Source organism: Acartia tonsa, chromosome 1 (assembly GCF_053477335.1).
Source record: "Acartia tonsa isolate MP-2025a chromosome 1, ASM5347733v1, whole genome shotgun sequence".
In the NCBI taxonomy this organism is placed as follows: Eukaryota; Metazoa; Arthropoda; class Copepoda; order Calanoida; family Acartiidae; genus Acartia; species Acartia tonsa.
Genome location: NC_137260.1, coordinates 29,866,836 through 29,887,265, shown reverse-complemented (window position 1 = coordinate 29,887,265; position 20,430 = coordinate 29,866,836). Strand labels below are relative to the sequence as shown.

The 20,430-nt window shown below is 33.5% G+C and overlaps 3 protein-coding genes across 4 annotated transcripts in view; 1 reads left to right on the top strand and 2 right to left on the bottom strand.

Moving 5' to 3' along the window:
• Window positions 1-10,912, bottom strand: part of LOC145328961 (uncharacterized) — a 31,536-nt gene extending 20,624 nt beyond the window's left edge. The window contains exons 1-3 of one of the 2 annotated variants that reach the window (XM_080172945.1): window positions 10,687-10,912; window positions 10,131-10,337; window positions 7,097-7,149 (exon numbers count right to left, since the gene is read on the bottom strand). In XM_080172945.1, coding sequence (XP_080029071.1) covers window positions 7,097-7,149; window positions 10,131-10,337; window positions 10,687-10,758 — 332 coding nt within the window. In that variant the 5' untranslated portion in view covers window positions 10,759-10,912. The remainder of the gene's footprint in view (window positions 1-7,096; window positions 7,150-10,130; window positions 10,338-10,686) is intronic. The other variant, XM_080172953.1, reaches the window with a different exon arrangement.
• LOC145328974 (uncharacterized) lies at window positions 2,315-6,919 on the top strand. Its single transcript, XM_080172965.1, has 6 exons — window positions 2,315-2,674; window positions 2,914-2,970; window positions 3,408-3,448; window positions 3,780-3,922; window positions 4,303-4,386; window positions 5,938-6,919. The coding sequence occupies exons 1-6, from the start codon at window positions 2,485-2,487 to the stop codon at window positions 6,170-6,172; spliced, it is 750 nt and encodes a 249-aa protein (XP_080029091.1). The 5' UTR covers window positions 2,315-2,484; the 3' UTR covers window positions 6,173-6,919.
• A 2,418-nt stretch (window positions 10,913-13,330) lies between the features above and the next one.
• LOC145327121 (uncharacterized) overlaps window positions 13,331-20,430 on the bottom strand; it is a 67,408-nt gene continuing 60,308 nt past the window's right edge. Inside the window, exon 21 of the mRNA XM_080170660.1 lies at window positions 13,331-13,894. Coding sequence (XP_080026786.1) covers window positions 13,789-13,894 — 106 coding nt within the window. The 3' untranslated portion in view covers window positions 13,331-13,788. The remainder of the gene's footprint in view (window positions 13,895-20,430) is intronic.

Genomic DNA, 20,430 nt, shown 5'->3' with positions numbered 1-20,430 from the left:
TTATTCCCAAAAGGTGCCAACTCATACAATGCATCCGAAAATTTCTTAACTACAATAAAAGGCCCTCCATAGAAAGACTGTAATTTCTTGGACACGTCAGTTTTTACAATATTAAAGAAAGCATAACAAACATCTGTAACTCTTAATGCTTCCCTCTGTACTCTGTGTTTATTTTGAACCTCTAAATATAACTTGGATTTTGTAGAAATTCTCTTAATTACATCCTCCATATTTTTCAGAAATTCCAAATACGACCGCGAGGATGAAGATTCAACAGACGGGACTGGTGATAGAAAATCGAGAGGAATACGTGGCTGCCGACCAAAAACTAGAAAAAATGGAGAATATCCAGTTCTAGTACTCTTGGAACAGTTAATCACCAACGTAGCCAAAGGTAATTTTTTAGCCCAGTCCTTTGTTCCATGATTTTCGTCTACTTTCAAAGCAGCATACAAACTTTGATTTTGCCTCTCTACAGGATTCGAATTTGGATTCCTGGGGGGAATTAGGACAGTATCCACCCCCAATCTTTTCATCACGCCTTTAAACACACTGCTTGTAAAATTTGTACCTCTATCCGATCTCAAGGCTCTAAATAAACCATAGGTAGGTACAAAATTTTCCAATATAGCCTTTACAGTTGTTTCAGTTTTAGCATCAACCAACGGACATGTAAAAACATATCTAGAAAATAGACAAACCATGATTAAGACAAATTTAACCGTCTGTCCCTGATGATAACATGGAGTCCAAGGTCCAACCAGATCTACGGACATATTAGCAAAAACTTCACTACTTTGAACAGAATGAGTTATAGGTGAAACATGTTTAGGATTACTTCCAGCCTTTTTCAAACATGTAATATAACTTCGTATTCTCGATTCCACAAACTTGTTCACGCCAGGCATAAAAAATCTCTCATTTATCTTACGTATTGTCTCCTGCACACCTCTATGTCCAGAACCATATCCACCATGAGCTGAATCAAATATATCATTGTATAAAGAAAGAGGCACTACAGGCCTCTCGACGAAACCCCCTTCGGCCAAAGGCTGTCTGAAAATTACAACCCCCTCTAGCACATACATATGGCCAATAAGATTGTACAATAATTCTTTTCTGCCCGATAACTCCGCCCTCTCATAAGACGACAACTGTCTCCTTTCCAATATCCATAACCTTATTTCATTTAGGATCTCGTCCTGCTGAAGACTACTTTGCCAGACAAACTCAACATCCGCCTCATCCTCTGCAGAATGTACCTGCATAATAGAATAGATTTGATCCAGAAATGGTGAATCATCCAGGTAAGGATCCAGAATTTTATTATCTGTCTCTCTACACTCCTGACAATCCTTCAGTCGATGATCCTTACAATCTAACTCAGTTCTCGACAAATAATCTACGTTCACATGCTTAGTCCCCTGTCGATGGATAACTGTAAAGTCAAAACTTTGCAAGAAAGTTATCCATCGATAGGTGACACCGTTTATTGATCCTTTAGCCCAACGTTTATAATGCACTAGTGAAATACTGTCTGTCCGAACCAAAAATTCACGAAACCTACAAAAGTGTAAAAAATTCTTTAATGCATATACTAATGCACCTAATTCTCCTTTATAGGAAGGATAATTTTGTTCTGCAGCATTACACTTTTTACTACAGACACCAAACACTCTCTCTACACCATCCTGTTCTTGCGAAATAATCCCTGCAAAATACTGAGAACTATAATCTACATCCACAATAAAAAGATTAGGATTATCCCATTGAGGATAGCCTTTACACATTTCAGTCTTGAACATTTCCATAAATTCAGTCCATACTCTGTTCAACTCTTCTGTCCACTTTATTATAGTGTCATTCCTGTGACTATCCAACATGCACGACCTCTTGGCATAATCAGCAAAATATCCTCTGTAATAATTAGTAAATCCCAAAAATTTCTGCAACTCTTTCCCTGTTCTAGGCTTGCCCCAATCCTTAATCCGTTCCAGATATGCAGGATTCATTTTCAATCCATCGGCACTAATAATGTGCCCCAAATAATGGCATTCTCTAGTCAATAAATCACACTTATCTAAATTTAATTTCAGGTTGACCTGCCGAAGAACCTGAAACAGTGCCTGCAGATGCTCTACATGTTCCTCTGGACTTGATGAAAACACGATCAGATCGTCCAAGTAGCTGATACAGAATCCATACATACCTGGCAGGATAGACAGCACCTTATCCATCAGAGCACAGAACAGGCTGGGTGCATTACACAACCCAAATGGCAACCTGTTAAACAAGTACATCCTGTTTGCTGCACTAAAAGCTGTCAACGGTTTAGAGTCTTCATCCATAGTCATCGAATGGTAGGCAGCTGTCAAATCAAGAGTACTGAACACCTTGCCAGAACCCAGCTTCGTCAGATTATCCGAGATCAGTGGCAGCGGCCACGCCACCCGCTTAGTCACGTTGTTGAGGTTGCGGAAATCGATGACAAACCTCAACTTAGCCTCTGCTCCAGGTGCAGCCTTCTTTTTCACAGCAAAGATAGGACTGGACCAATCCGAGAAACCCTCCTCAATAATGCCAGCATCCAGCCATTTGGTCAACTGTTCCTTCAATTTAGCATCGTACTCTGGATTCAAAGGAATATTTCTGGCCTTCACAGGTTTAGCTCCAGGTAACAATTCTATATTATATGTCATTAATCTACAATCACCAATATCTGAATCATTCATTGAAAAGATATCAAAATTTTCCAAACAAATTTTAATAATCCTGGGTTTCAATTCTGGATTTTCCTTAATCATCTGGTTTTCATCTAACTTCAATTTTTGAATAATAAACTGTACCCGTTCATGCATTTTTTTCCCCGACAACTTTTCTGGCTTATCCAATTCATTAATTGTTTTATTACAGGTAACATCTTGATTATCCATGATGAAACAATGCCCCATCTTCACATTTCTCAGCAAGGTAATAGGTTTTATTGACGCATTAACCACATTAACCACACAGGACCCATCTTTCCGTGGCTGATACACCCCCTCAATAATCATAATCCCATTGCCACTTGTCATCTTAGAAGAATTAGGGGACACGTACCAAAGCCCATCATTCTTTAATCCAGTCACATGCACCACAGCGGTAGATCCTCCAGGATAAAAAATAGTTTTATCCAGCAACTTCACATTATACTTCGTTGAATATAACTCTCCAAACCCACCCCCCTCCTTTATCCCTGGCAAGGTAGGTTTAGATGGAATTTCAGAATTCATTCGTCCGGACAAAATAGGAATTTTCTGTATCTCTGCCACCACCTGTTTCTGTAAACAGGAATTAATAGGAACAGATTCCCCACAAAATTCAAACTTATCTTCATCCAAACAAATATTAATTTTATTCTTTTTCAGGAAATCAGATCCAAGATTTACAAACCTACTCGTCACCTCAGGTACATAAAATATCTCCGTAAACACAGCTTGAGTTCCAGCAAATCTAAATTTCAACTCAACATATCCAATAATATTAACTTTCTTTAAATCTACTGAATATGCTGATAATTTAGCAGGACAAAACTCAACTCCATGTTTATCAAGAATTTCTCTAGATATCAAAGAATTAAAATTATTTCCTGTATCAATAATTCCTAACTCCTTCACCGGAATATCAGCCCCAGGCACAAGAAATTCTAAATCCGCACAAATAGGCATTTTCGTTATCTTCAAAAACTTCACAATCTCTTGAAAACACTAGTCATTATAATTAATATATCCATATTTTAGATATACATCATTCCACTACACAGCAGTCAGCCCCTCATCTGTCACCAGCCGCCAACATACTGTTCAATTTATGAAATCCTGTACATCTCCCAGACTACCAGCATCACACAGCTACACTCCAAGCCTTTTTTTTTTTTATACAGGTAAGTACCTCTCGAAGTATTCAACCTTGCATAGGTACTTATCAAAATATAATATATAGTAGATATATATATATATATATAAATATATATATATAATGTTTTCATTAACACGATCACACCTTGACTGAAGAATAAACAAGACAGTAATGCTTTATAAAGTTGAAAGCAATAATGTAAATACAAAACAGCAAAATTAACTATTTACAGTACTATAGCCTATATAATGAATATGAATAAAAGAACGATCTATAAATTTCATCCTAGAATGAGATTTATACATCAAATCAATCATATCCATTACATAGGATATTGCTGGAAATTGTTTCTGGCTATGTCAGCAATCATAGCCTCATACTGTTTCTCATCTCTGCTCTTTTCAGAATCCACAACAGGCCCCACCTGATTGCCCCACCTATCCACAACAGGCCCCACCTGATTGACTGTCTTCTTCAGAAACTGCTCAGGTATTACCCTATTATTAGGCACTCCAGGACCCTCTTTCTTTTCGCTACCGGCTAAGAAAAACTTAGCTTTGGTCTTTCCTATGCGAGAATCAGGAGCTGGCGGCTTGCCATCTCTCTTCTGCCAGCAACTAGCCACTACATGACCTTTTTTCCCACAATACCAACAAATCATAGTTTTAGCCTTCGAATTCAGAGCCCCAATCACGTTCTCAACCTGATCCCAAGGAATATCATCATCCCCTTCAATCCACGCATTATTATCGCCAATCTCAGTCCTGCCCTCCATATCAGATACATGCACTTCACTGATTACAGGCCTAGCTTTCACCTCCCTAGAATCCTCTAGCCTCAACCCTTCCATAGCCTGAGAATAACAGGACGTTACATTTTCAGGTGATACGTGTCCAGAACGAGCCCAGCTTATATAATGCTGACCTCTGCGAATCAAATAAGTCAAGAAAGCACTGTAATCTTCCAGGTAATGCATAGATTCAATGAAATTAGCCATATCTCTAGCTAAATCAGAAAACAGCAAATTCTTAGCCACATTATTATAGAAATCACGCCAAGATTGTCTAGAAATTTGACCAGGATGCATAAGCCTAAACAGACGCAATTTAGCATTGAAAAACACATCCACATTCTGACCACTCTTTTGTTTCAGGGCATAAAAGAATTCGGTAGCCGACTCTGTATCAGCAAAGGGTATCACCAACCTTCTTATCAACAGGTAATAACCTAAAGCACTTAAGGAAGCATTAGCCTCCGGCGTAATCAACCTCCCCATCTTCTTCCCTTTGCACTCAAAAATCCTATTGTACAGGATGTCCTTGAAAAGCATAGGATCCTCCAACTTTGCGAACCTAGCAACCCTCCATAAGGATAAGAAATAATCCTCAAAATCAATGTTTCCATCCCAAAATGGAGCATCCCGCACAAAATCACTATCCCACTTGACTCCTCTTACAAGACAAAACTCCTTAAACTGCTCCTCTACAGTCTGTTGGCTTACACTACCGCCGGCCACCTTTTTATAGGCCTTAAGCACTTCAGCCCTTTCCTCAATTAAAGGAAATATATCCAACAATTGATTTTCATATTCGGTCAGACAACTCTCACGAACATTCATCCAATTTCCATTCCCAACAGGACCTAAAAACTCAATCTGCGAAAACTTCAAATGTCCAGGAGCACTTTTCCCTCTTTTAGCCTCAAAATTTGTAGAATCCAATTTAGCCTCCACACTCAAACGATTAATGAAAGATGTATTAAACGAATCATCCCCCGTCGCCTTGACTGCAGATACACTAGCCCCCATACTTGTCTCATACAAAAAACCGCTAATATCCCCATCCACTGGCAATTGCGCCACCTTTTTCTTAATAGTAGCCAAATCAACATCATAACCCAACTTCTTATGCTCATCAGAGTTTTTAAACTCTTTCACCTTATTCTCCAGCCGTTTATTCGCCGCCGTTAACTTATCCACCTGATCTTTGACAGTCGTATGCTCCTGCAACATTGCCCTAACATATTTTTTTATGCTTTCAGGCACAACGTCATTCTCCACCTCGCCCAACGCCAACTCCACATTCGCATTGGCACCTGCACCAGCATCCTCAGCCGCAGCATCCTCCTCCTCCCAATGTTCGGGAGTTCCATCATCATCCTGACTGTCATTCTCCCGAGGACGTTTAGGCGGCCGTCCACGCTTGCCTTCAGTTTTACCCCGCTCTCCTTTTTCTCCATCAGCCATATCCGAGCACTGGAACTAGATCCGCCGTGAAATTTAGATCAAAAGAGTTAAAGAATGAAATTCCACAGAAACCTGAAATATAAATCAAGCTAGAAATATAAAAATTAAAACAAAACTGTGAAAAATCCGAGATAAAAAAATATCTCAAAAAGTGAGTGACTTCAAATTAAACACCACTTCCCCCACCCTTAACTCAGCAGCAGGTCTAAATAACACGTAGCACAATAAGACTGCGCCAAATGTGATAAAGACAGACTTACATAAGTTAATGATAGAGTAGACTTAATGTTCAATTCAAAATGCAAACAGATTTTTAAGTATTTATTATATTGGATTAAATGCAGTTTTTTAGTAAATAAGATTATATATTGATACTATATTTAGAAATGATTAAATATGTTAATAAGTCAAAACTACTGATTATTCAAAGCTGGATAGTTCTGAAGTAGCAGGATGTCTGTCTGTATATCAGGACACCAAACAACAGGATGACTGTCTGTTTAATTAATACAATGTATTAATTAACTATGCACTTTGAAGGGGTAGAATATCTGCCTATGCAAACTATCTGAAGTAGTAGGATGTCTGTAAATAGCTGTATTGGTCTTAATAAAGACTCGAACCCAAACCAGATAATGTTCTGTGTTAGGACTCTCAATATCAACTGACTTAAATATATTTTCTCTTTATTCTTTCTGAGAGCAATTAAAGAGCAATTAAGAGTAACAATTAACATATGGTCTGCAAGCTTAAATATATGACATCACAACATAAATATATGACACTACGGCACCCCCAGGGTAGGGTAAATTTTAAATGCGGGGGGTAAAATGAAAAAAAATTTGGGGGTGCCGTTTGGGGGGGGGGGTAATCGCCCCATTACCCCCCCCCCCCTTGGACGTCTATGGCACAGTCACAGTATTTCTTTTAAAAATGTATTTAGAGAATACTTACTGTGCAGCTTTTTCTCTCTCAGTTCTATTTTCATACTCGATTCGACGATCATTCTAAAATAAATGAGCCTTGAAATATAAGCACTTTGTGTATGTTAACATTAATTTAAATGATTAGCAGCTTATTCATGACAAAAATAAATTGCAGATTGTTCTGACGGGAGAAAAGTCCTTTTGATATAAACCTTATAATGAAATTATAAAAAAATGTTTAGTATATAAGTATTAGTGCCTATCTGTTTATATGTTATCTCTGCATAACTTGAATGGGTAAATTCCCGCCTTATTATCCTGTCACCTGTGCTTTTCGGTCAACTTGCATGACCAATGAGAGCGAGGCGTCATTGAGGTACGTGCGTAGGTTCCCCATGCGTGCATTTTTATTCCTCCCCCCTTTTACTGGACTTATAACGGAGCTTCTCCGTTAAAATTAAGCCTAGCACCAGAACTTGGCTTCCTTTTGACATATTCGCGGGCTAAAAACCGCTTCTATTTATTGTTGTATGTATGTTAGAAGAAATTATGATTCATTTAATTAACTTATTTAACTTATGCATGTGCTTAAAAAACAAGGTGAATAATTTTTAAATTCAAAAGTTTCTTTGATTAAGCAAATATAAAAATTGATTTTATTCTTTCATTAGTGAATTTATACACAAAGCGTAGCAAACTTATAAATAATTTTGAATTTACTTGCAATTTTACTTTATCGTTTTTCTGTGTTAAAATGAAAAATATTTTTGATGTATGTATTAATTATATTTTTATTTTTAGACTCATAATTTAATGGTTTTGACTTTAAACTAATAAAGTATCTCAAATGAATTTGGGTGTATTGTTTTTTGTTTTTTTTTGATGATAGATCAGGTCCTTCATTGTTACGTCTTAGCGCTTTTCAGAGCGGATCTGACACAGATATTTAAAAAATAATGTATTTCCCAGAATTGGACTTGCAAGGTTTTTGCATTGGAAGTGTGCGATACACATCCAAAAAAAATTACCATAAACTAATTTTAGAGTGTTGTTATATCTTAGAAAGTGTAAGATCAGTGTGCTGTAAAACAGAATATCCAGTATGTAAGTTAGTAAAAGATTAAAAGGCGACCAGGGATTAAATATTTTTTAGTGGTATGTTTTAGGATATTGATAAGGTGAGGATGGGGTGAAGAAGGGTAATACTCACCTATTTAAATATTTATGTATAGAAGCACATACCTTATTGGGGCACTAAAAACTTAATTTTAATAAGGCGCAATCAATTCATTGTATGTATTTAAATATTAAAAAAACGAAGAAAGCTTTTTAGTAGCGAAGCTACTCTATAAATCACAATGTCCGTCTGTCCGTCTGTCCGTCCGTCCGTAATTAATGAATTGGGGAAAACGCGATTTTCTCGGCTCCTATAAAAGATAGAGTGCTGAAATTTTTTGACAACATTCCCATCATTAAGGAGCACAATTAACTATAAAACATCAATGGCGGTCGGACTGCTTTTAGCAGGTTTTAGGCTATTTTTATATTTTCCAAATTTTCCCCATATCTTTGGTGTTTATGGTCCGATTTTCAAAATTTTTTCAGTTAAAGACATCAAAATTAAATTTCCTGTCGTTTGAAGAAAACAACAATGACTGTCAGACTGCCTTTTTGCAGGTTTTTGGCTATTTTTGTATTTATCACATTTTTACCCATATCTTTGGTGTTTATAGTCCAATTTTCAAAAATTTTTCAGTTAAAGATATTAACATTAAATTTCTGGTGTTTGAAGAAAAGAAACAATGGCAGCCAAACTGCCTTTAAGCAGGTTTTTGGCTATTTTTATATGTTTGACATATTTCCCCATATCTTTGGTATTTTTGGTCCAATTTTAAAACTTTTTTGCATTAACAGTTTCAAATTTTTCCCCCCATTGTTATGTGTATCTAGTATGTAATTTACTTTAACCGTCTTCATCATACAAAATAAAACAAGGTTTCGTGTTTATTTTTTCCAATAAATCTATTCTTGATTTTAATAAATACACTCTAAATCAACTTCTACGTATTCCCATTCACAATTTTTTGTGCTTCGCTACTTATGGATGTTGTCATCCTTGTTCTAATTACAAATGATGTAAACTTTTGAAACACGTCTATTCACGTTAAAATAAATACCCAAAATTTACTACATATCTTGAGCAGCATTTGAGATAATTATATTTTAGTTGAGTTATTTATTCATATCGTCATTAAAATTCCGCTTTGGCAAGCATTGAATGTACATTCGGCGATAAAGGGGGAGGTAGGTTGTGCTAAAATTGCGAAAAATTGTGATTTTTAAGGCTTAAAAACAGTAGTACTAGTACTAAATATAATAATATAAAAGTTTTTGTCTATGGTTCTATTCAATAAAAAAATACACATATTTAATGAATATTATCGTTCTACTACAGTTTTTAAGCCTTAAAACTCACACTTTTAATGAACTTTAGCACAACCTACCTCCCCCTTAATTAATATTTTTTAAAAATTCCGTCCCACACGAAAATTATTGTACAACCAAATTTAGATTGGATGTCACCTTTAACAGTTATTTAGCTAACAAATTATAAAACGAATTTAGGGGGGCCATGTTCATTTTACACTCTTTACCTAATAGTTTCCGCAACAAAATGTAGGTATCCCTTTTTCCCCTTAAAACAAAGCAACAACTCGTTTAGTTGTGAAAATCATGCACATTGTTTCACGTTATTAGGTGAGCACTATAATTCTTAAACTAAAGCTTTTTGAATTTGCGTTTATTGTAATTAACAATTTTTTTCAAATGATCATGCTTGTTCAAAATTTAAATACATTAAATACATCAATTTTGCAAGTGTACATAAAATTGAAACAATAAAATAAATTAATTGTAACATGCATAACTTACAGTTAATTTAACTTTTTATTCTACAGTTTTTAGCTTTGATTTTATCCAATAAGCAAAGAGTTTATTATGCGTTTAATTAATTTTATTCATAGGTGTAGGGCATTGGTTGAGTATTATTGTGTGCTTTTCACCTCACCACCTCCAGCAGAAGACCGAAATATTCGCCGACAGTTTTTACAGATGCCAACATTCAATGGAAGACGAAGTTCATGTGAGACTGGAAGATAGGCAGGCACCTCGGGTTCTGATTCCAGGTTGGATAATGGTCCAATAGTTTTAGGTTGAGGAGGGGCCGGGTGGGGTACAGGAGGTACTGCAGGACCACCACGCATGCAGTGCTACACAGTAACAAATAAGCAAATACTATTACTTGGCAAATACATATAGCAAAGAAATAGGAAGATTAAATTAGGTAGAATATGAAACTCATAAAGTATACATATATGATATTTTACTTAAAAGATTTTACATGTTCACGGACTATAATTAATTAAAGCATAGTAAAGAAATGAAAAATCTATTCTTAAAAATACATTTGAATCGTAATTTTTATATAACAAATATTGGACCCATGAAAATATTCTGTTTTTTGTAATTATTTCTTTAAAATGCAAACTTTTCGCAAACAAAAAATGTTCTTTCTTTCATTTAATAAAATAATTGAGTTATTTTAGTTAATTTAATTACCCTGTCCTCACTGAAGAGTCCTCCCAGAGATGCTGGTTGATGTTGTCCAGGTTGGCTGTACACCCTCACCATCTTTACAATAATATCAACACAATTCTATTTTTTACTTTCACTAATTTAGGTTTCACACTCTAATATGAAATTATTGTTGTATTAGAAATCTATTTGAAAAATTGCAAACTTCCATTTTGAAACTCTGAAAGTTAATGAATTAGCAAATAAAACCAAAAGCGTGAAGTGAAATTTTGAATAATTTTGAATTGATACTTTGCATTGTTTTGTATTTAGGTAACATTCATAGAAATTAAACTTTATACCCAACTAAGCCAATATTGTCACAGAAAATTTAACAAACGATAAATGTTTTAGATCCGATATAAATTATAGAAAAGTTCAATTCTGTCCCTAAGACAACGTTTGCAAAAAATAATTGCGTTCTACAGAAATTCAAGATAATATAAAAATTTATGTTTATGTCAGTCTGTGTAAAATATGGAGTTGAGTTAGGTGTTCATATAGTAAACTAAAGGCGGCGTTCTAAAATCATACCGCTATAGGCTAGATTAAATATTAATCTTTTTCTTCCATTGTCCTATCCCTGAATATTCGTTTTTTCATCATTTTTTGAAGATTAAATGTCACTTTCCTTTCCTTTCATCTTTTTTAATTTCATTATTTTTATTTAAAACCGTATTTATAATTTTGTCTCTCTTTCTCCAAAATATTTTAGGATCCTAGGATTTTTAAAAATCAAATTATGGTCCTGAAAGGGTTAAAATGTTTAGTTAAATGTTAAATTTTAGTTTAATATCTGAACACATTACGGACGCATCGCTAGTATCAAATTATTTTAAAACTAAGTTTTCTTTAATTTACTATTTTATAAATTTAAATTTTCTACTTTATGGATAGAAATTTAATCCTTTAATATAATTCAAATAGCAACATGAAATACAAAAATGAATTTATTCTTCATAGAGTAAAAAAAATGGGTCTTGTCGTTCTGGTCAATGAGAGTTTATTGTGGATTATTGGAGCACTATGAGTATTAAACATTCTACCATTGGAAGACTCGAGCTCATTTATAGACGTTTATTTCCTATATAGATCTGTCATGGATCTTGATGCAATAAAGCATGCGGTTTTATAAAAAATCCGGCGAAAATAATTCATAAGGTAAAAAAACATAAAAAGTAGTCGCTTATATAGGTATAGAATAAGTAAATAGACAGTGCGTAAAAACTTTGTTTTACAACCTAGTTAAATAGTATCTACGCAACAAACATGTCAAATTTGTCAACCCTCACATTCAAGTTGTAAAAAAGAAATTTTTTTGAAATTATAATATAAGAGGGTAGTTCTTTTTTCAGTGGTGATTTCTTTTGGGAGGGTGAAAGTAAACATCCCCAAAAAGAATAATAAACTTTAAGCTTCATCGTAAGGGAGAACTAAATCGGTCCATTGGTTAGCGAGATATTAGGATCAATTTTTTAAAAAAACTATAGGCAGTCCATAGATAAACCTACATTGCATGGGTATTAAGCTATATATTATTAAAACATACTCTCTCTTCCTTTAGATAGATTTATTCAACTTTTATTTTATCCCACTAAATAGAAAAAATATTTTTTTTCTTCAAATGAACTTACTAATCAAATGAAATTGGAATTTGAACAAAATGTATTCTACTAAACAGAGATTGCATGACAGAACAAATATTCCAGGAATATTGGACAGCCCTGCACCAGTTCAAACCTCATAATAAGTAGATATTAACTTGCAAAATCAAATTTAAATGCATTTTATGTTTTATTGAGATATTCAAAAGAAGTCTAATTAAAGATTTAAAAAAACTTTCATTCTAAAATGAGATGTTTACGATACACTTTTCTTATTCATTTGGAAAACTGATATTTTATTAATATTACAGTTTAACTTTGGAAACTTACTTGGAATACCTTTTCAAATTTGTAAAACAATGTACTTTATCATTTAAAAACTTGTTTGTTTAGTTTTTATAAAAGAATATTTTTACTCTTTAGACAACCTAAATTTTACAATTATTAACTTTTCAAATATCTATAAATGTGTATTTGAGAGTATTGGTTTATTATAATCAGTTATCAACTTAACAGATAATGATCAATTTCGTGAAGGGTTAAATGGTATCAATCTATTGTGACCTACATCTTTAATATTTGCTCTTAAAGAAATGAAATTAAAATATGCACCAAATAAGTTCATTATCCGTATACTTTAAATATCGAATAGTTTTTAAGCATATAATTTAAAAATATTTTTTTTTATAGAATTTGTTATTTCTGCTTTTCACTTGAGTTGTTACATTCACTGATAAAGTAACACTGTTGAATTGCTTTAATGTCCTCTCTTATTGGTTGAAACACTTCCCTTTTATGCCTTCACTTTTAAGTCAATATAATATATTTCATTCGCCTTCCCCTTTCCTAGAGAATGGTTTCCATAGTCTTGAGACAGGCCGACGGGGAAAATAACAAAGTTTTATATAAACATTTTCAAGTAAACTTATTTGCACGCAGACCGTGTTCTAAAAATTAGGTTACGGGTAACGACAAGACAAAGGAAATTATTCCTAAGTATCTTTGCAAAAAAAAACAACAATAGGTTCAAAGGGTTAGTTTATTAAAGTAGTAAATATCGGAGTATGAATAAATTCGCCGTTAAAATGTTCGCCATTACATTGATTCTTCAATAACAAAATTAAAATATATCATTACAAATATATATTATTGTTAATCAAAGTCGCATATATCGTAAGTATGAAAAAGCAAAATCTCATTTGCTTTTTAAGTGAAGCTTAAGTATCTTTGGAAAAAATTGGAAAAGTGATAACCGAGATTTTTTAAACTTTATATTTAAAGATATTCAAAAACAAGGGCTGTTTGTTCAAAAATATCAAAATTTGAGATTTTAAAAGCAACTTTCTACTCTAGAAGGAAAAATAGTGTTGTTGCGATTATTTTTCATTTCTTAGTTCGCTGCTTTAGTTTGTTTTTATCCTTGCTTTAAAACTATTCGTTGAATCTGATTTTCTGATACTTTTCTATTTTCCAATTTTTATGTTTATGCACTCTTCTCCGAGCATATAGAAATAGGAGGAGATAATCTTGTTGCAGAGGCTGACATGTGTCCATATTCTTGTCTTCTCCACATCATTTCACCATTTGAACTAAATTATTTACTCCATGATTTAAATGTATACACTTTATTCAATTTACAAATACTTATGAGCTTTTGTTTGAATCATACTAGTCACATAATGTAAGTTACTTTAAAAGGACTCTCCACAAGAAAATTAATTTTAGATTTTTAAAAATCTAACCTGAAACTGTTATTCTCTGTTCAATTTTAGGCTTTTTTTTTATTTTTATAGCATCGCAATCGAAGCCCTTTACATCACGTTTCATTGCTTTACAATACATGTTCCCCTCCTCCTTGTTCAGAACCTGGATGGAGGCAGGGGGTGTCGTGTGAGCAACGTAGGGCGGTGTACCAGTGATGAATAGTGGAGTAGCAGTGATGAATAGCGGAGTAGCAGCGTTGAAGAATAAATCAAAATCCACTAAAGTCCCCAAACATAATAAGCCAACAAAAAACTTTGGGGACTACTAAAATAAATGTCCTCTCCCTCCCCAATAATAAACCAAAAAGTTATTTTATGTGAGAAAAAAAAATTGGCGCACTTTGCGCGTCAATTTACAAGTTCAGGATAAGTTTATAATTTTTTGTGTATATTCCCTTCACCCAAATTTTTTTTCTGGTAATTTACATCTAAAAATCCTAAAGCTCACAACACTATACCTATTCTTGACTCGAAAAAATAACACACTTATTGTCTTTAATTGATTTTATTTTATAGAGAGTGTAAACATTTTTCTCGTATTCATTCGAATCCGGTGAACAGGAACCGGTTCTCATCCATACGAAAAAACTATGTCTAGCATCGTATTATATCCAGCTTTCTACGAATATAAAATGTACAATCATAAGATTAAAACCAGTTTTTTTAGCCCGTGCCTTCGGCACCTCGGGGCTAAAAAATATTATAATTGTACATTCTATATCCGCGGACAGCTGTTTATAATACGATGCGAGAAATAACTATTAGGTGCGCTTCGCGAATAATTCTAAACACAACTGTATAAAATATATAAAGTGCCATTTGAAGAAGGTGGGAGATGATATAACTTTTTAGCTACTCTAATTCAATTATTCACTATGTTTGCCTGTCAGTCCGTAATGCTAAGTAGAAAATGTGATTTTCTTAATTGCTAAGATAGAAGGCTAAAACCTTTAGTTAAAATTATTATTATTATGGAGCATAAATAACTTTAAACATTTATGGCAGTCGGACTGCTTTTTATCAGGTTTTTGGGCAATTTTTATATGTTTCACATTTCCTATATTTTTGTATCTTTAGTTGAAAGGATATGTAACGTTTTTACTTCATATCATTGTTTTTGTGTGTATTATAATATCAAACAAAATAAGATCTCCCATTGTTATTAGCATCCAAATTGTAATCTACTTTGACCGTCATACTGTCGGTCAACTAACAAAATACTTAAAAAAGGATTCATGATTTTTTTCCTCCAATAATCTATAATTGATTTCTTCAAAAATATATTGATTCCAACAAATGCTTTTTAAATCTGATATTGATTTTTTGTGCTTCGCTACTTATAGTTGTTGTCTTACTTGTTTTTATACAATAAAGAAATATTAGAAATATCAGTATTTCTGTTTAATTTTTTTGCAATATGCCTTTTAGCTTCCAACTCTTAGGGGGGGGGGGGGGGAGTGGAGAATAGGGTCGATGACAAATTAATGCCACGCTGTATCACGGGATGGGGGCGTGATTGAAATGTGTAGTATACTCCTTTGATTAAACTCAATTTACGGGTTTTTATATAATTGCAACGTAGTTATAAGACTTTTGGTAGCAATAAATTGAGACGTTGGGTATCCCTCTAACTGAACCGATTTTTGATTAGTCAACGGTCTAAATTTGTCTCGGCCAGGATATGATTAAAAGCCTAAATCGGCCAAGGAATAGCCGAGTACAATATTTTTAAACTTAAAAAATTAAAAATAAAGAGCTAAATGATTTATTGCGTCTTTCTCTTTTTATCGACAGACGCACTTGGATATATTATTTTCATAATTAATTATATGTATTTCCCATGTTAACGTCACCTTATGTGTAAATTTGGTGAGCCACAGTATTGAGTAGCGTTGTTAAGTTAGGATGGAAGAATTTTGTAATGAAAGCAAAAGTGGGGTAGAGGATAAGGGATGGGGTAAAACGGGTTATCATAATGTTTTATTTTCTTGACTTTAAGTTAAACTCTATCGAGAATAGATGAGGGATAGAGTTGGGATAGGGGAAGAGATGGGGAAGAAGCAAGGACATTCAAGCGATGACAGTAGTTAGAAATCTCGGATTTTTTAAAACTTGTTTTGTCCCCCCCCCTTATTTTTGTGCATTAACTGGTGTTTATACAAATGCGCCAATTTCAAATCCCCTACCTAAAATTTTTTTATAATATTTTTTATTAAAACTCAAATTAAAAAGTAGAAAGGCGGTTGACTTATCCCCCTCCCACTTTAATAATACCTAAAGGCTTCTAGGGGGCGTTGCCCCTAGTCTATCTTAAAATAAAAGCTATATCTTGCATAATTTTTTTCAATTAGGTGTTTGAACACGAATTGCATATAGTAAAAATATTTTTCTTTTTTAATTGTTATCCTAATAAGATAAAAGTTAAACTTAAAAATTGTTTTAATAGTTATCATTATATTTTGCATTTTTAAAAAAACACCAAAATTGACCAAAATATGCGTATATATTTTGTACTCACTTGCGTAATTTATATTTCAGATTTTATTTACCCGTCATCATTCAAGCTTTTTTCTTTCAGAGGGGGGGGGGGGGGAATAAAATACAAATTTTAGGGATGCCTAGTAGAGTGGGTCGATTTTGGCCTTTTTTTTCTGAGACTAAAGCGGGGATCTGCAAATGATTTTTATGAGTATAATACACCTCTGGATGATTTAAAATTTATCCTAAGTCTTAAAACCTCTGACGACCAGGCATTCAATTGTATAGCTATTTGTAAATGGATGTAAAAAATTTATTGAATCAGAACTATGGCTTCATGGTGATACCAGGAAAGGCATTGAGGAGTAGAATCAGGAACTTTTGACCGTTTCAAAAAATCTCGTTCCTAGCCTGAGAAAACCTCATAAAACCTCTACAAATTGGACAATTCTCAATAAACCTTTAACAAGGATGACAACATCCATAAGTAGCGAAGCACAAAATTTCGTGGATGGGACTGACGGTCATTGTTGTTTTCTTCAAACGACGGGAAATTTAATTGTGATATCTTTAACTGAAAAAATTTTGAAAATCGATTAATAAACACCAAAGATATTGGGAAAAGGTAAAAAATATAAAAATAGCCAAAAACCTGCAAAAAGGCAGTCTGACCGTCATTGTTGATTTCTTCAAATGACCGGAAATCTAATTTTGATATCTTTAACTGAAAAAATTTTGAAAATCGGTCCATAAACACCAAAGATATGGGGGAAAATGTAAAAAATAGAAAAATAGCCAAAAACCTGCAAAAAGGCAGTCTGACTGTCATTGTTGTTTTCTTCAAACGATGGGAAATTTAATTTTGATATCTTTAACTGAAAAAAGTTTGAAAATCGGACCATAAACACCAAAGATATGGGGGAAAATGTAAAAAATATAAAAATAGCCAAAAACCTGCAAAAAGGCAGTCTGACCGTCATTGTTGGTTTTCCAAACGACAGAAAATTTAATTTTGATATATCTAACTGAAAAAATTTTGAAAATCGGACCATAAACACCAAAGATATGAGGAAAAATGTGGAAAATAAAAAATAGCCTAAAACCTGCTAAAAAGCCGTCCGACTGCCATTGATGTATTATAGTTAATTGTGCTCCTTAATGATGGGAATGTTGTCAAAAAATTTCAGCGTTCTATCTTTTATAGGAGCTGAGTAAATCCCATTTCCCCCATAGCGTTACGGACTGACGGACGTACGGACAAAGTGAATTATAGAGTAGCTTCGCTACTAAAAATGGTGGTTTTTTAGTAATTTCTAAGGCTAAGAACGAGATATTTTGAAACGGACAAAAGTTCCTGATTCTACTACTCAAGGCCTTTCCTGTGAGCACCACGAAGCCATAGTTCTGATTCAATTTTTAGTAGCGAAGCTACTCTATAATTCACTTTGTCCGTCCGTCAGTCCGTCAGTCCGTCAGTCAGTCCGTAACGCTATGGGGGAAATGGGATTTACTCAGCTCCTATAAATGATAGAATGCTGAAATTTTTTGACAACATTCCCATCATTAAGGAGCACAATTGATTATAAAACATCATTTGCGGTCGGACCGATTTTTAGCAGGTTTTAGGCTATTTTTATATTCTTCACATTTTTCTCCATATCTTCAGTGTTTATGGTCCGATTTTCAAAATTTTTTCAGTTACAGATATCAAAATTAAATTTCCCGTCGTTTAAAGGAACAACCATGAAGGCCAGACAGCCTTTTTAGCAGGTTTTAGGCTATTTTTATATTTTTCACATTTTTCTCCATATCTTTAGTGTTTATGGTCCGATTTTCAAATTTTTTTCAGTTATAGATATCAAAATTAAATTTCCCGTCTTTTAAAGAAAACAATCTTGACGGCCAGACTGCCTCTTTAGCAGGTTTTAGGCTGTTTTTTTTATATATATAACATTTTTCTCCATATCTTCAGTGTTTATAGTCCGATTTTCAAAGTTTTTCAGTTGTGGATATCAAAATTAAATTTCCCGTCTTTTAAACAAAATAAGCATAACGGCCAGACTGCCTTTTTGGCAGGTTTTAGGCTATTTTTATATTTTTAACACTTTTTTCCATATCTTCAGTGTATATGGTCCGATTTTCCAAATTTTTTAAGTTAATGATTTAAAAATTAATTTTTTTGTCGTTTTAATAAAACAACCATGACGGCCAGACTGCCTTTTATCAGGTTTTTGGCTATTTTTATATGTTTTACATATTTCCCCATATCTTTGTTTATTTTGATCCAATTTTCAAACTTTTATGGGATATCAGTATCAAAATAATTTTTCCCATTATTATGAGCATCTTAAATATAATTTACTTTGACCATCGTCATCATGCAAAATAAAACAAGGTTTCATGTTTATTTTATTCAATAAATCTATTCTTGATTTTAGTAAAAACCTTTGAAATCTACCTATACGTATTCCCATCGACGATTTTTTGTGCTTCGCTACTTATGGATGTTGTCATCCTTGTTTTTACTCTCATTTGCAAATAGCTCTACAAATGTATTTCTGGTCGTTGGTAAAAGGTTGGTAAATAAAGGGTAAGGAAGCGAAATATGTCTTTGACTGACTTATAGTCAGAAATTCATTATTAAACTGGGGAAATGCACAAAAATATTTAGTCCTCTAGCACTAATAATAACTGAGATAATAAGTGGAAAGGACTTGAATGTCGTCTTTGCATATTTTTTTTTTATTAATGAAATACATTTTTAAGTGGTCGCATTCTAAATCTCAATTTTTTAATATTCTTTTTCAGTCAGACATTTTATTTAAGTTAGTTTTATCTGTTGCACATCCCCTCTTTGTCTAATTCCGATATGGCAAGGACGCCCACGTCTTTTTTTTTGGATGGGAAGTGGTATAAAAATAAAAAATGCATTTGGGGGGGAGTAATAATCATTTTTTTGCCCCCTTCCACCCTTTGACGTCTCTGGAAAAAAAGGGATATGGATTAGAAGGCCCCTTAGAACGCTCTGATTTAAAATTGGTAAACATATTCAAAATTTTGCAAAATGTTCAAAATGCCCCTCCCCTCTAGACAAAGTGCTTCGCATGCCACTAGTACTGTTAATTACACTGGTACCCAAAGAAATCATGTTCATTATCATTAGGGATGGAATAGATTTTTCGTCCATTACCTTGTCCCATTAGATCCCTGTCCAAACTCTTTATTTTATTTCTACAAAAAGATTAGTATTGTTTAGTCATTATTGGATATTATTTAATTATTAGAATAGACATGTTAGAATAGTCCTATCTATTTCAAACTTTGCATGATGATTCCTCTAACAGTCGGGTACCATTTAGAAAGCATAGAAGCTTGATAATCATTACCAGAAAGTCTGTACTTCCATTTAAAATCTGCTGATTTTGAACATTTTGACATTTTTTATATAGTATTATTATCCTATTCATCTGATTTTTGGAATAATGACAACGAGGCACAGTATTATAAGCGAGATATCTCTATAATCAAATCCTATAAATGAAAGAATGTCCCTACTGTATCCTATATTTACGCAATTTTGCAACAAATTTATGTACAATTTTGTTTAGAAATCGATGTCCTGCTGTTCAAGTTCTGATACTTTACAGGAGTTATTGCTCCTTTGTCTCTCCATCCTTTTGCTTTTAGATCTTCACTTTTATGGATGTTGTCATCCTTGATATGATGAGTAGATTTAATAGGATTGTAAACTTCTATCCTTTTATAAAAGTAGCAGGTTGTTTGTCTGTGCATGTGTAATACAGTATCTTAATAATTATTGAACCAATATGGTTACCCTTTGCAGTGAATCTTCTTTCAGGTTCTAGGTCTTTTCTCTGCTTCTC